The following is a 15,707-nucleotide window of genomic DNA, read 5'->3' as shown; positions in this document are numbered from 1 at the left end:
CACAAGCTGTAGCTGTGGAAAGAATAAGAACTGTTGAAGAGACATAAATAAAGTGGTTTGGGAGGGTAACTGGAACCAAGGAGATTAGAAAGACTGAACCTCCAAAGATGGTGTAGTATATAAGTAAGTAAAGTTGGCATTGCACCCAATCATAATATCAACCATACCACTACTTAATTATTTGCTTAGGTCATTTTCCTCCACAAAGCTCCAAACTCTCCATGGGCAGATACCATGTCTGCCATGTTTACTAGTATCCAGCATAATGCACAATCCATAACAGATGCTCAATAAGTGTTTATTAGAAGAAAAGGTGTCATCAGATATATCTGTCAAGTTTTTATTTTCTTTTTTTTTTTTTAATTTTTTTTTATTTATACAAGAGCCAGGGCACAGGCCAGAAGTGCGGGAGGGTGAGAGGATTTACCAGAGACAGAGCAGGGAACAGAACAGGCAGACTGATGAAATACACTGCTGAGGGGAGCAGCGGGTGAGACAGGAGAAGTCTGCTCACCATGTGGGCTGCTCCGAGGCAAGAGGGGATCGAACCGGCACTGTAGAGGCTGCGGACAGCTACACAGCGCTGCACTCAACCACCAGGGAGGCCCTTTATTTTTGTTTTAAATTTAACAACCTTACTCAAACCTACTTAGACAAAATAAGGGATAGTGTTGGTTTACGTATATGGAATCTTCCAAGAGCCTCAAGACTGGGTCTTGGAATATGACCAGTTTCCTCGGAAATCCGTATCCATCTTTGTATTATGTTAGTGTCACTCTCAGGAATGCTCCCCTGATATTGTGGCAGACAGCTGTCATAGCTCCAGGCTCATGTTGCAGTTTGTGATTCCAATGAAGAAAATTGTCTCTTTTCCTGTTACGTTCAGCAGAAGACTCAAGGAGGACTCTACTTGGCCTGACTTGGGTCATACACTCATCTTTTAACAAATTGCTGAGGCCAGGCCTAAAGGCAGGGAAAGGGCAGCTTCTATAATCTGTATATATTAAAATGAAAAAGGATCATTCAACTAAGAGATGTTGGCCAGCCAAAGCAAAACAAGTAAACAAACAAAATCCCCTATATGTTTACAACACAAGGAAGCCGTTGTAACAATACCATAGAGATAGAAACAGATAGAGATAGAAACAGATGGAGAATAGGAAATGATACATAAAGTGTTAGGATAGGAATGTCAGACAGGTGAGTGGCCCCAGACAGGTGGGCAACAGTGGAAATTAAGGCTAGAGATAGAATATTGAATCAGATGGTGCCAGGCTCTAACACCATAAAAAAGGGTTTAGCGTCTGTTTGATAGTTACTGATGATGCAGTTTGAGGGGAAAGGGGACCTAGAGTCCAAGATGTGTCTGGGACTTCTCTTCTAGGTACCTCCCTTTTCCCTTCTGGGTAACACCTAAAAAAGACATGGGTAGAAACATGCCAAGCAGCACCAAGAGCTCCAGAGCCTCTTCTGTACCCACTTTATGCCAAGGAAGATGGCTGGGCGTGTGTAACTTGATGGCCCTGACAATCTCAGTACTGAGGTCCAAGCATGAATAAGTCATGGCTTTTGCCTTTAGAGTATCTCTGTCTATGCTGTCATTGTCTTCCTTGGATTTCGCCTTCGGAACCCAGCCTTTGCCAGTTAGCACTATCAGATACCCATTATAGAAGCATCATCTTTCTATGAAAACTTCTGCTCAGTATATTTGAAAAACCAATTTGGCAGAAAGTCATATGTTCCTTTTTTCTGGACCTGGGAACAACAGTAGGAAGCGTTCAGGCCTTTTCCCAAATATAATCCCTGAGCATCTGGAGGCTGGGAATCCTCACTGCCCACAGCCTCCTGGGACTCTGGGTGGCCTGCCTGTCGGTCAGAGGCACCAAGCATCCCTTACTGGAGATGTGGGAAAGATGGTCTCTGTCCTTGAGGACTTAAGGTCTGGTGGGGAAGACAGAACAAACCCATGTGAAAGAGTCAGGCCCACAGATACAACTAAAATAATCCAGATGCAAATCCATGCAGCAGTGAGAATGCAAATGCAGACATAATTTTGGACTCAAGGTTCAATGTTAAATAAAAAAGAAACAGGAAAAAACTGAGTGTGAGGTACTAGGTGGGCCATCAGAAAAGCTTCCCAAGAGGTGGTCACATCCACCCACCATGCATTCGCCAACTCATTAAGCACCCACAGTGGCACTGCTGCCAGCAAGCACCACTCACCAGATGCCACCTACTGGGGAACAAAGTACTGATTGTGCAGAATGTTTGGGGACAAGGAGACATGGGGACCCTGCATAACAGCACAGTGCCCCAGCCCAAGTAGGCAGCCCTCCTCAAGAAAGTGCTGCTTTCATTCCTGAACGCAGCTTTGCCCTGATTTTAGGGAAGCCAGTTCTAAGTATAAAGGAGGCCTCAGCCCATGGCCTCTCTATCTTCTCTTTCAGTCCTGGCTCCTGTGCTGGTGGACACTTCGGCCTCAAGTTCAGACTACCCACAAACACACACGCGTGCACACACACACACACGGAGGCACATGTCCCACCCCTGGGTCAGTCTTCAGGCCTAGAGTTATGATCTATCTCAGGTGAACTGACCCAGACAGGCCTGGAAGTAGGCTTGAGGCTCTGGTGAGTGAATTTGAGAGTCAGCTCTATAGAGGTGAATAATCTGGAAGTGAGAACACAGCCAGTGGGCAGACATATTCCTTCCCCCCACAGGCTTCTCACTCTGTGGACAAGAGTACACTGTGGACCTTGTAAAGCATGGGGCCCAGGGTAGGGATCCTGGCTGCAGGGTCAAAGGGCAGTTTTGCCTAAAGGTTGAGTAAGAGTTTGCTAAATACAAGGAAGGGGATGGGGAAAACCTTCCCATAAAAGGAACAACCAGTATATGACCCCTGAGATTGAAAAAACCTGGTTCACTTTTCTAAAAGTGGGGAATGGGGGCAGAAATTGAGATGACTTTAAGAACAGACAGGGGCCTAGTGACCTAAGGTAAGGACTTGGCTTTACAGAGAACATGGGTAGACAAGAGAAGGCTCATTTTGAATGACGCAAAAGCATTCCTTCCAAAATGAGCTTGTAGGATGCCTATAAGACATGTGATATGAGAAGAGGGGGCAAGCTGACTACAGCTCAGAATGTTGGGAAAAGCAAGGGAAGGCAGGAAGAAAACATTTGGAGAGGAGCAGTTGTGGAGGGTTGTGGACATGTACCAAGGGCCCAGGGTCATGGGATGAGCACAGAGCCACAGGGAGGAATGCTCACAGAACTGGGCTGGAGGCCAGATTCTCTCTTCTTTCTGTGCTGACAATTGAAATAAGGCAAAATAATCTGCCACCTTGAACACCTTTCTGCTCTATGTTCTCGGGGTATTCCCTGAACTTGAGTTATGGTAATTTAGAATATTTGTGAGTCTGGGTATGATTTCAGTGTCCCAAAATTCTTTTCAGATCCACAACACATCTCATTTTCCACTTAGTAAATGTGACCACTGTTTGTGCTTTGGGTAACGTTTTACCATCTTTACCAAATCCTTATTTCCTTTTATGTGTCACTTATTTTTCATAATTGGTAATAACATTTTCATCATTGACTACCTATGAAAATATGAATATGTTAGGCCATAATAAGATTTATTCCTGAGTTATGTAAGCAGATGTTGGTGTGTGTGTGTGTGTGTGTGTGTGTGTTTATAACAGTGCTTACATAATCTCAACAACCAGACCCTGGGGACTCACACTTGGAGATGGAACAGTTGGTTTAAATTAGGTTTCCATGTGAAATACAGTATCGCTATTTTTTTCCTAGCCTTGTGGGAAAGTATATGGAAAATTATTTGACTGATAGGAGATAAATCTGGTTGTGTGATCAGGATTGAGGCATGAACCAAGTGGTGTGCACCTGTTGCATGAAGCAGACCTCTCCAAGGGGAGGTGAGTTAACCCTTTCAGGTCCCTGGACTAAGAAGTCACTGCTATTGCTAGAATAACCTGGAAGATCAATGAATTTCCAGAGACCCTGATTTGCTATCAATTTCAACAGGAAAAGAACAAAGCCATGGAAAGAGAACACAGCAACTAATGCATGAGGGATCTCTGAAGAACCATTTTATTTGTAAGAGGGATTTGAATTTCCAGCTCAGAGTCGAAGATTTTATGATTCTGAGTGTTTGCTCATCATTTCCCATAGTAGGAGAGAGCTCATCTAAAGCAAATCAACAGTTGTCTTCTTTCCACGAGGATCTGAATGTCTTCCAGGATAGTCTGGACCAGGGCTTGTCCCTAGGGTCTCACTCCAATCTGTTCTCCAGATGTTGATCAAGAGCCCTGCAAATCCAGAACAGGTAGAGAGCAGAGGTGCATGTTCAGAGCCCACAGAATGGGGGCTGGACTCAGGGATACAAGTGACCCATTACATTTTGGATCAGCCAGTTTCAGAAGGAAATAGGCAGATAATTAATTCAGTCCCCCTGGCTGGTATCAGAAAATAAAATCCTGTTTTATCACTAAGGAAAAAATTCCCTGTTGCTATTATTTCCCTATTTGTTTCTGTGTAGGGAGAGAAAACAGTTGTTCAGCATCAATCTCTTCTGTTCTATTTTTTCCATTTCTTTAACTGTTTTTTGGTACTCAAGTTCTGTCATCAAATATGCAGCTCTTACTGAGTCCTTAGAATGATCTAACCAGTGCCAAGTCTAAGGAACCTGTTACCTGTCATCAAACGGAAGAGCACCTGAGTCCTAGTTTTAAAATCAAGAATTGTGACTTCTCCCATGAGCCATGATTCTTGATCTGGAAAAACAAAGTCAGACTTTATTGTTGTAGTGCTTGTTGCCAGCTCAAAATGGCATTCTTTTATTCTTTTATTAATGTCAGAAACCTTGAGCTCTCCCCCTGCAATTGTCATGGGTCACCATGATCTCTGCCTCTCACTCAGACCAGGAAATTGAGTGCTCCCCAGGTTCCAGCACTGTTGCTGGACCAAGTGCAGCTATGGGCCACGAGGCAGGGAGGGCTGGTGGCCATCAGAATGGATGCTCTGGTTTGTTAGCAACTTATCAGCTCAGACATAAGCCAAGATAGAGAAATAGCTTAGGTGGACTCTGGTGTCCAAGCAACAAAATTTAGGTAGCAGCAAAATAATCTTAGGAGATTAAGCAGAGGATCTTGAGACTGTATATATAAAGTGGGGGACTTTGTAATGGGTTATTGTTACATACTATAGTCTATGTAGTAGAAAAATCAAATCACATTAGAATCCATTTAAGCCCAGAGCATGAGAACAGTAAAGATCGTGTGTACACATTAAGCATTTAATGCCTGGTTAATAGTGCTACCAGGAAAATGAATAACTATAAGAAAGTGAAAATCAAAATCAACAAAAACTATGAACCAGAGACACTTTTTGGGGGGTGGGGGGCGGGAGGGGAGGGATTGGGGTCAGAATGGGGGGATTGCAATTGTATGGGGAATATAAAAATAAAATTTATTAATTAAAAAAAAAAAATAAAATAAAATAAAAAGTTAAAAAAAAAAAATAGTGCTACCTCTGGGGCACATACCAAATTCAAATTCAGGCTTTGCCACCTGTTGGTAGGGGACCTTGAGCAAGTCTCTCAGGCTATCTGTCCCTCAGTTCCCTCATCCATAAAATGCAGATAATAATAGTCCCTGACTTTTAGGATTGTTGTGAGAGATAAATCTGTTCACGTATATAGAGCTTAGAACAGGCCCTGGCATATAGTAAGTGCTATGTAAGTATTTGTTTTTCTCATTATTTAGTTATCTGAGCAGCATCACAGAACTAAAACTAGTTCAAATATATATTTGTAATTTTTCCTTTGATGTTATGTAATTTACTATTGATAAATATCATTCATTTATAGGCTAAGTACACTGATTATATTTAATCTTGCTGTACACCCATCAAATATATTTAAATCAATATTATCTTTAGGCCTTATTTTCTTACATCCTGATAGAATTTTATAGATTAGGGGAATTCTGAGTTACATTTCTGCCTTCTGATTTTAAAGACAAAAATGAAGAAACCCAGAGCACAGCAGTGATGGTTAGAGCTTCACCTCAGATTTCTCAACTGGGAAAATGTCAAGTTCCTGTGGTTCTCTCTGTTTGCAAGATGCTCTTGTAATTTTTCTCAAATCTCTTAGCCACTTCTGCTAGAAAACCCATTAGAAGCACTCACAGAAACTCCCAAAAATGCATTCAATAAAAGTGCCAACATACTAGTTCACAGAAACTCCAGGAAAATGATTATAAAAGGCCAACATACAGTTTCAGTAGATGCCCCCCTCTGCGTTTTCCAGGTGAGCTCCTGGGTGACGTGGCTGATCCTCACTGCAGGCTCCATGGAGGAGAAGCGGGAAGTCTTCTCATACTTGGTGCATGTGGCCAAATGCTGCTGGAACATGGGCAACTACAACGCTGTCATGGAGTTCTTGGCTGGCCTCAGGTATGGATAGAGGGAAAACCAGCTGAATGATACTGAATCAGTTGCCAGGTGACCACCTTTACCCAAACTAGACAATTGATATGATCGTTTTTAGAAAACATATTGTCTTCTGCTAGTGCCATGAGTCCTGTTCCTCACAGATGCTGCACAACTCAGTTCCTGCAAGCTAGTCACAATCCTTATCAGCTGCCCTTCATACTTGTGGGAGGCAGCATGGTGTGTGAGGACAAAGTATGTGAATTGCCAAGTCGTAATAATAGTGAATCAAATCCTGTCTCCCCCATGGAATAGGTGTAAGTTACTTGAACTTACATCTCATTTTCTTTCCCTGGAGCCTCAGTTTCTTTACCTATAAAACAGGGACAATAATAAAAGCACCTACCTCTTTACTTTGGATACAATGAGATAATCTAAATTGTTTAGCATGTGTGTCTGGTTTATAGAAAGTCTTTATAGAGAGAATCTACTATAGTTTTTGTTCTTCCTAACCAGGGTTCTCACTATAAATAGATTTTGCTTCCTAACATAATCAAGAATTTTTTTCTTTGATTCTCCAGGTCCCTACATAGGGTTGGGAGAGGAGAGGAAAATTCTCAGAGTTGGAATTTTTTTTGTCCTTTTGAACTTTCTTAACTAAGAATAAACTCAAATGAACATGTCACTGACATTTAAAATAGTCTTAGAAATGCACCAGGCATGGCTCAAAGAAGGAAAAAATTCTAGAAGAACAGAAGGCTATTTCAGATGACTTGGTTCTCTTTGTGATAAATTTTCTACAAAGAATTTGTGTTACTTTTCTTTAAAAAAAATGTCAGACTAGCTATTATTTAAGAGATAAGAAATAACAAATGTTAAGGGATGTGGAGAAAAGGAAAGCCTCATGCACTGTTGGTGAGATCATACATTGGAATCACTGTGGAAACATACACTGGAACCACTGTGGAACATACATTCCAACCACTATGGAAAACAACAAAGAGGTTCCTCAAGAAATGAAAAACAGAGTTACCATGTGATCCAGCAATTCCTTGCCTGGGTATTTATATGAAGAAAATGAAAGCATTAACTCAAAAAGATATATGTGCTCCCATGTTCCTTCCATTATTTACATTAGCCAAGATATGGAAACAACCTAAGTGTCATCAATGAATGAATGGATAATTCATTCATTACACACACACACACAATGGAATATTATTTTGTGGGGGAGTCCTATATTCCTAAAATACAAATGACAATATAAACCATCATTACCTCAATAAATTTTTAAAAATTTAATTTTTAATTAAAATTTTGAAATATCATTTACTTGCAACAGGTCACGAAAAGTTTTAAAAATGTGGCAGTTCATGGACCAGTCTGATCTGGAGACCATGAGGAGCCTGAAGGACGCAATGGCTCAGCACGAATCTTCTTGCGAGTACAAGAAGGTGGTGACCCGGGCACTGCACATCCCCGGCTGTAAAGTGGTTCCATTTTGTGGGGTGTTTCTGAAGGAGCTCTGTGAAGTGCTCGATGGAGCCTCTGGCCTCATGAAGCTTTGCCCGAGGTACAATTCCCAAGAAGAAACTTTAGAGGTAAGGCCTTTCAAAGTTCTTGTGATCTGAGGAGCCAGCATGGCCACCTCAAGGTCTACTTAGTCATCCCTCACTACCTTAAGAAGAGGTAACTTACTGGGCCTAGGGCTATTAGTAGTCATTGCTGTACTGGATAACAGTAGGCTCTTGAAAGTTCCAGAGAAAAGAATGCCAACTAGTACTGTTTGGGGCTTAATATTAAAGTTGATTTTATATGACAAAGTATAAGTGAAATTGGTTGATACTTTCTGATTTTATTTGTAAAGTTGGTGGGGATTCATCTCTCTTTGGGTGGGAATATCTGGATGCAGGGGATAAGAGAAATCAAGTTAGAGTATTAACTTTTCCAGATCAGTGGGAACAAAGGACAGGGGCAAGTCAACACTGCCTTTCTCCATCCTTTATGGGAGGACTCTGGGGAAGCAGGTGCTGTGTCTGAGGATGAGCTCCAGCTCCTGATCACAGCTGCCTCAGTTCTCCCAAGTCAGTTGCTTCTTGTACCTGAGTGGAGAGGACATTGTGAGCTTTGACTCGGGACATTCTTCTCTCAGGGAGAGAAGAAGCACCCGATCAGGTGCTTGAAAGAAGGGACTAAAATGGGGGGAACTTCATGGCAAATTTTGAGATGTCCCATACCTGGAAGTCTCACACCTAAATCTAGGATGATTCTCACCAAAGTGACGGCACTCATAACTTAACTTACACATTCTCACATTCTTCCCCCTCAACCCGCACCGACCCCTCCTATACACACACGTGCACTCACTCACTCACTCAGATTCCTTCTCTGCAGCAGTAGGAAGACTGCTACACTTTAGCCTCTTCCTGGGGACAAAGGACTGATATCAGAGAGATATGAGAACCCCTAGCTGGTACAGGCGGGTACAGTCCTACAACTTGCATCTCTCTGGCTTATTTAAGGGGGTGAAAGTGCAGGAAACGTGGCTTAAAGCAAGTATGGAGGATATGCCCACACCAGCCTCTCAGGGAGCAAACACAGCCTCTCCAAGCCGAGCTCAGCTCTTCCCACTGACAAGAAAAACTTCCTGATCAAGAATCCAGACAATAGAGGTTAAAAACCACCAGGCAGGCTGCATGTTACACTAAGATATATGGAAAATAAAGGAAAATGTCACCGTTTCTCATTCTTTTCACTGGGTCCCAATCATTTTAACTGGTTCCGTAGAATAATATATTTTTTGTCATGGTTTTTCTAGCTTCTCACTACAAGATAAAATAACCCAGTCCTTCCTCTGTAAAGTGGCTAACCTCCCCAGGGAACCTTGGAATAACATTGCTTTTTGTGTTTTAAATTCAAAGTGGAGCGCAGATTCCTAGAGGGATAAAAGTTGTCTTAGTGGAAACAAGAGTGAGTTTTGATATTTTATGTGGTGAAATGAAAAAATGTTTTTCCTGGAGGTTCTTTTTCTTCCCAATAAAATAAGCACAAATGCCATTATTTATGACTATTATGATTTCATTTCCCAAACCAAGTAGTTAGAGGTATTATATGAAGTTGCAATAGCATATTCTCCATATATTTTTCTGCAGTTTGTAGCCGATTACAGTGGACAAGATAATTTCTTACAAAGAGTGGGGCAAAATGGCTTAAAGAATTCGGAGAAGGAGTCCACAGTCAACAGCATCTTTCAGATCATCAGGAGCTGCAGCAGGAGCCTGGAGGCGGAGGAAGAGGACTGCCCGGGGGAAGGGAGCAGCTCCAGGAAGAATTCCTTGAAGGATAAAGCCCGATGGCAGTAAGCTTTATATTTTAAGAACTGGAGTGCCTGTTTGTTCTTTTTCCTATTTCAGTTTGGTTTCAGAAAGACAGCAATTCAAAACCCACCATTTCTTATTGATAACAATGCTCTTCATCTTTAGACTTTACCATTTCTGAACTAGAATTGACCTTTCTATCCTGGTTGCTTTGTCTTAAAATTACTGCAAATAATTTAACTTCCTGCTGTTATTCCCCCCCCCCCCAAAAAAAAGAACAAAAAAAACTAAGGCTAGACTGCCATTTCTAAAAAATTCAATTTCCGTATTAGAACCATGATCTTTTATTTATTTCCTAGCTTCTATAAAAATGGGGTTTTTTGTCACTGATGAGACATAGGGCAAGTATTAACATATTTTTGAATTAACTATACTGATGTATTAGAGCTGGAGAGATACCCCCAAAATCAGTATTTTTAGCAGCTCTTCCTCCCCACCCCCCGCACCCCAGCTTTTAGTTGATTCTAGACCAGGGGTTCAGAAGAGTGCTTTGTGCGATGTTTTAAGGTGAACTCTGCAGCTGCAGCTCAGTCATTGTTCAGTTTTCCAACAACTGGTTGTCCACAGGCATTGTGGTCTGGGCAGGCATGCTCACCAACAAAGAGATGAAAAGTGCAGAAATCAGAGGTGCTGGGGCATCTCTTCTGGGCCAAACCTAACTCAGTGGCAAAACCTGGCCCAGCCAGAGGACTCCTTAAGCACCATCCACAATAGTTCTACTGACCTTGACACTTTGCCAGGAAAGGTTTTATCTGTAGTCAGTATGCATGAGTAAGACCTCATAGTTGTCTGAGACCTATGTATGCATGTGCGTAAGATACTGCTTTTTGTCTTACAAAGCCTTCCCTGGTTGTCTCTGTGTGTGAACCTACATTGCTTCCAGAAAATAACTTCTTTTTTTTTTTTTTTTTTTTTAATAGAGGCATGTTTTATTTATTTATTTATTTGTTTGTTTGTTTTGTTTATACATACACTGGGTACAGTCAGAAGCGTTGGAGGGTGAGAGAATTCACCAGAGCCAGAGCAGGGAGCAGAGCAGGCAGAAGGACCGAAATACACTGCTGAGGGGAGCAGCGGGCGGCAGGAGAGGTCTGCGCGCCATGTGGGACACTCCTCCGGTGGCCGGGGAGCAGCAGGGGATCGAACCTGCACCGGCATAGCTTCGCAACCCAGCGCTCAACCACTGCGCCACCGGGGAGGCCCAGAAAATAACTTCTTTGGCATTGTTGTGCTAGATCCCTAGAATCAATTGTGCATACAGAAATGAACTCTTGTGTCTGTATCCCCTAACACTGCTATGTTTTTAAGGAGGTAAATTTATATAGTCCGGATTCTCCAAAACCTCTGAGCTTTCTTCCAAACCTCACTTTCCAGCCCATCGCTCCATAGAGGACCCAGGTGTTCAAAGTTTAACTGTGACTGTGCTTCCCACAGTGTCTCACAAGTATCTTCTACCAGTTCCTTTTCTTATTAGGCTTATCTCAAATCAGAGGTCAGCTGAATATATTCTTACTACATCTTGCTGACACAAGTGGTAATCTGTAGATACAGAGAGGATCATCTACAAGTGAGCTTTTTTCTGCTTGGAAAGCATTTTATACCCATTGAAGTCCTTAATCTAGATCTACTTCTTTCTGCCTATCTATTTATATAGTGATCTATATATCTATGTATATATTTGTCTCCTTCCACAAAGATTTTACAGAATGCATATTAGAATAAATATAAATTATTGAGGATATTAAGAAAAATATGATAGGAAAAAATAGTATATTCATAAATGTGTACTATACAGTCTACATAATAACTAAACTTTGTGAGTCACAGTTCATTACAAGAGTCACTGTGTTTTCCAGAAAAATCAGAGATATTTGGGAGATGTGTACCTTTTCCTCACACTGAGATTGTTAGGGGGAAAGGATGTCCTGAGCTAATCCCATACAGGCTTTGTGGACTCCACCCCCACTCCAGACCAAAGTTATCAAGACATTGGGAAAGACAAATCCCGTCACCACCAAAGGGAAGGTGGCTGGAACCTGAGGGTGGAGTTAAGCAGCCAGGTTGGGTATAAAAACCAAACACATGGGCCTTGGGGTCTCTCGCTCTGTCACCCGCCTCCTGGCTTCACGACTCCTGGCTCACGGCCAGCTCACAGAGTGCCATTTGGGATACCTGATCAGCGGATAGGGTAGGACGCATTTAAAACTTTGTCTCCCACTTTTCTCCCCGAGTTGTACATTTCAGCATTTGCCCTTCCCTTGTAAATAAACCTTTTATTAACCTTTCGCGTGTGCCTGCAGTAGAGTATTGATAAGTCCTTTTAAGCGTGCAGGTGAGGACCCACAGTCAGGCACCCCGTTTTGTATCAGGGCTGCCCTATAACAAGATCTACAAAATTCCTTCCTTCTATCCTATTATCGAAGATACTGAATAGATAAAATAATGAATATGATGTGGTGCCTTTTCATAATAACATTCACTAGGCACCTTTTCATAATAACATTCAGAAGGAGCAGCACCACTGTTGGAAAATGGAAATTAAGAATATGCAGATATGGGCCTCCCCGGTGGTACAGAGGTTGAGCGCTGGGTTGTGAAGCTGCTTGCAGCCTCTGCAGCGCTGGTTCGATCCCCAGGCACCGGGCGAGGGTCCCACATGGCACACAGACCTCTCCTGCCACCCACTGCTCCCCTCAGCAGTGTACTTCGTCAGTCTGCCTGCTCTGCTCCCTGCTCTGGCTCTGGTGAATTCTCTCACCCTCCCGCGCTTCTGACTGTACCCAGTGCTGGTATGAATAAATAAATAAATCTTAAAAAAAAAAAAAACTAACGTTTAAAAAAAAATAAAATAAAATAAAATAAAAAGAATATACAGATGTTTGGAGAAAAGTTTTGAGTCCTATTGGAACTAAAGTTCTTATTGTCAATATTGTGTGTGTGCGTGTGTGTGTGTGTGTGTGTGTTACCTAAAGTGTCAACCTTTCTAAAATACTTTTAGGAAGCTACCATGATTGAACCCCAGAGACCTAGCCTCTGAGATCCCTTTACCTCCTTTCCTTTCCCTGGTATTCCTTCAAATGATAAATTCCTTGCATCACCCCATTACCTCTCGTGACATTTGTTTGTTTTTTATTTTTTTTTATTTTCTTCTATGGACATATTTATTTCCAATTTTCTGCTTATTCCCTTGCCCCCTTCCTAAACATTTTATCCTCTACATCCTAAGAATATTTCTCTTCCAATTCCCATTTTCCAGAATTTTAGGAGTGCAAACACTCCTAAAGGGAAAAAAGTAGAATAATGCAAACAATTGTTTTATAAGTCTATGATGTCATGCTGAAATCCTCACAATGAAATCTATATACCTCAGTATTAGTAATCATTTCCTTACCCTGAGGGACTGTACTAAAAAGAACCATGGACATATAAGATGGGACTGAGGTTGTGTAATAAAATTCAGTGAGACCATATCAGCAAGGTCTGTTTCTAGGACAATTTGCAAGGGCTTGGGAATCCATTCTGCCTCCAAAGCCCTATATCAAAATATCCAGCTCGGGGTTGTGTGTGACAAAGGAATTTCCAGATCCCACAACTCATATAAACCATGCTTTCTTGTTGATTTGGCTGAAAGAAAGACTCTATAAACAGTAATCTCCAGCTTCTGTTCATGAGGCAGCCACCACCCCGTGAAAATTACATGAAAGAAAGAAGGGAAAATCTCATGTTCCTGTGGTTTTCTCAGCTGCAAGATGTTCTTGTAATTTTCTCAAATCTCTCAGCCACTCCTGCTAGAAAACCCATTAGAAGCACTCCAGAAACTCCAGGAAAATAATCATAAAAGTTGAAAACCTCAGGAGGAAAGGAACAGGGTTGAGAGAATCAAAATATCAATGTAGAGGAACTCCCAGCTTCTTTTCATTTCTTGTTCCTGTAGATTAGGAAAATCTAAATTCTAAAACCTTTCCAATTACATTTCATATGACCTATAAACTCTTTAATAATGACTTTTTAAAGTTAACAGCATGAAGAATAAATAGACTTTGCCTCTGTGAGTATGTGCAAGTCAAAGAGGCATAGAGCAGCACCACTATTAGAAAATGGAAATTAAGACTATACAGAGTGTGGAGAAAAGTTTTGAGTCATATTGGAACTAAAGTTCTTATTGTCAGCATTACTGACCTTCTCTAAGATGCTGCAGCTTAAGAAGCTGCATTTGGACAACTTGGTCATAATTAGATAACAAGTATTTCCTAAAATATTGTTAGAATGGAGGTGGTTTGAGCTGATTAGAGCTCAAACTTGCAGTCACACTGCCTGGAACTGAACCTTACCACCACCACTTCGATCACTATTTGTATCACTTGGGTAGATGACTTAATCTTACTAAGCTACAGCATTCTCATCTGTGAAATAAGAATGATCACATTGCTTTATGAGGCTGCCATGAGAATTTGTAAGATGATGCAGGTGAAACAAGCAAGTTTACATTCTAAATGCCATATAAATGGTGACTGTTATAATTAATGTCTGCCCGTTCACTGTTCACATACCAAGCTGAGGGTCCTGGGCAACTTGGTAGAAGACTCCATTTTTGGCGCACCCCTCCATCACTGGAAGAGCTATTTTCCAGAACCCTCCAATCCCAATAAGCTCCTTAGAGACTTGCCTGAAGATATAACCCTACAGGGATATAAAATAAGAAAGCTCTAAGAAAGTAGAGTATTAGCAAAAAGATAACAGTTACCAGGATTTACATGTACATACGCTTGCACAAAATAATAAAATGATAGGAGACCAATCAGTTTACTCTCCAAGGGATGGTGCAGACATGTCCCAAACTTACTAACACACTCCTTTTAACCTGTACAGCTGACTGCTTCAGGACAGGCCTCTTCACAGTCTGCCACACCCTGATCACAACTTTGCTGGAAGTTTCTGGGGCCAGGAATACGTGGAACCTTCTATTTCTCTCTTCCTGTCTCCTTGGCCTGTACCTGAGACCCAGTCCTCCCAGTCCTGCTTCAATGACCTGTGACAAGGAAAGCCATTTTCCCACTATCTACATAGCATTTAATTTAAGCTTTTTATTACTGGAATCCCAACTTCGAACTTGGATACCGTTTTTACACAGAAGCAATGTTTGTGTGAGTGGCTATGTTCTAGGACATTGACTTTGTAAATACAGTCCAGACAATAATATTATTAGTGCTACTTAACATGCTGTTTTTTGTTGACAAGCAACTTTCAGCAAACACTTTCCTAAATACTTTACATAAACTGAATGCTTTCATCCTCACAATAGTTTTATTCAGGATCTCACAGCTAGCAGAGGATTTAACCTTAGGATGCTGGCTCCAAAGGCCACACTCTGTCCAGATATGATTTAGAATGCCTGTATTGAGGAAGGTGCTAGGTTAATTAAAAGCAAGAAGTTGCCAGAAGTCAGCTTAAAACTCAAGATTTTTTTACAGGGAGCAGCTGCAGCCAGTTCTTTGGGAAAAGTGTATATTTTCTTCAGTCTTGAAAGATTCCATTTAGGTTATGTTTATCACTTGATGAATCATGCTCATGTAATCTTATTAAATTTATAGGAAGTCATGAACCATTGAGGAAAATACAACACCAGGCTAACAAATAGTCCACTTACCCTCTAATAAAAGATTTTCATTTCATTTCATGGGATATATATATATATATACCAAATTGTTACTGGATATGCCTAAAATTAATACGTTACATGTCAATTATATTTCAATTTTTTAAAAAAGAAAGATTTTCATCAGGGAAAATTAGAAAAATTGTTTATCTTCCTTTATCTTCCTTTAGGTTTCTAACTAAAAGATACTCCAGAACCCCTTCAGAGACTGGATACAAATAT

General features: G+C 41.2%; 1 protein-coding gene across 6 annotated transcripts in view; it reads left to right on the top strand.

Moving 5' to 3' along the window:
- Nucleotides 1–15,707, top strand: part of PLCE1 (phospholipase C epsilon 1) — a 241,650-nt gene that overhangs the window by 161,726 nt on the left and 64,217 nt on the right. For all 6 annotated transcript variants that reach the window (XM_054690581.1, XM_054690580.1, XM_054690577.1 and 3 more), the window contains 3 exons: nucleotides 6,331–6,476; nucleotides 7,795–8,053; nucleotides 9,605–9,810. In XM_054690581.1, coding sequence (XP_054546556.1) covers nucleotides 6,331–6,476; nucleotides 7,795–8,053; nucleotides 9,605–9,810 — 611 coding nt within the window. The remainder of the gene's footprint in view (nucleotides 1–6,330; nucleotides 6,477–7,794; nucleotides 8,054–9,604; nucleotides 9,811–15,707) is intronic.

Source organism: Talpa occidentalis, unplaced genomic scaffold (assembly GCF_014898055.3).
Source record: "Talpa occidentalis isolate TD23 unplaced genomic scaffold, MPIMG_talOcc4v2.1 talOcc4.8, whole genome shotgun sequence".
Classification (NCBI taxonomy): domain Eukaryota; kingdom Metazoa; phylum Chordata; class Mammalia; order Eulipotyphla; family Talpidae; genus Talpa; species Talpa occidentalis.
Note: the sequence above shows the minus strand (reverse complement) of the source record. Positions and strands in the feature narration are given on the sequence as shown.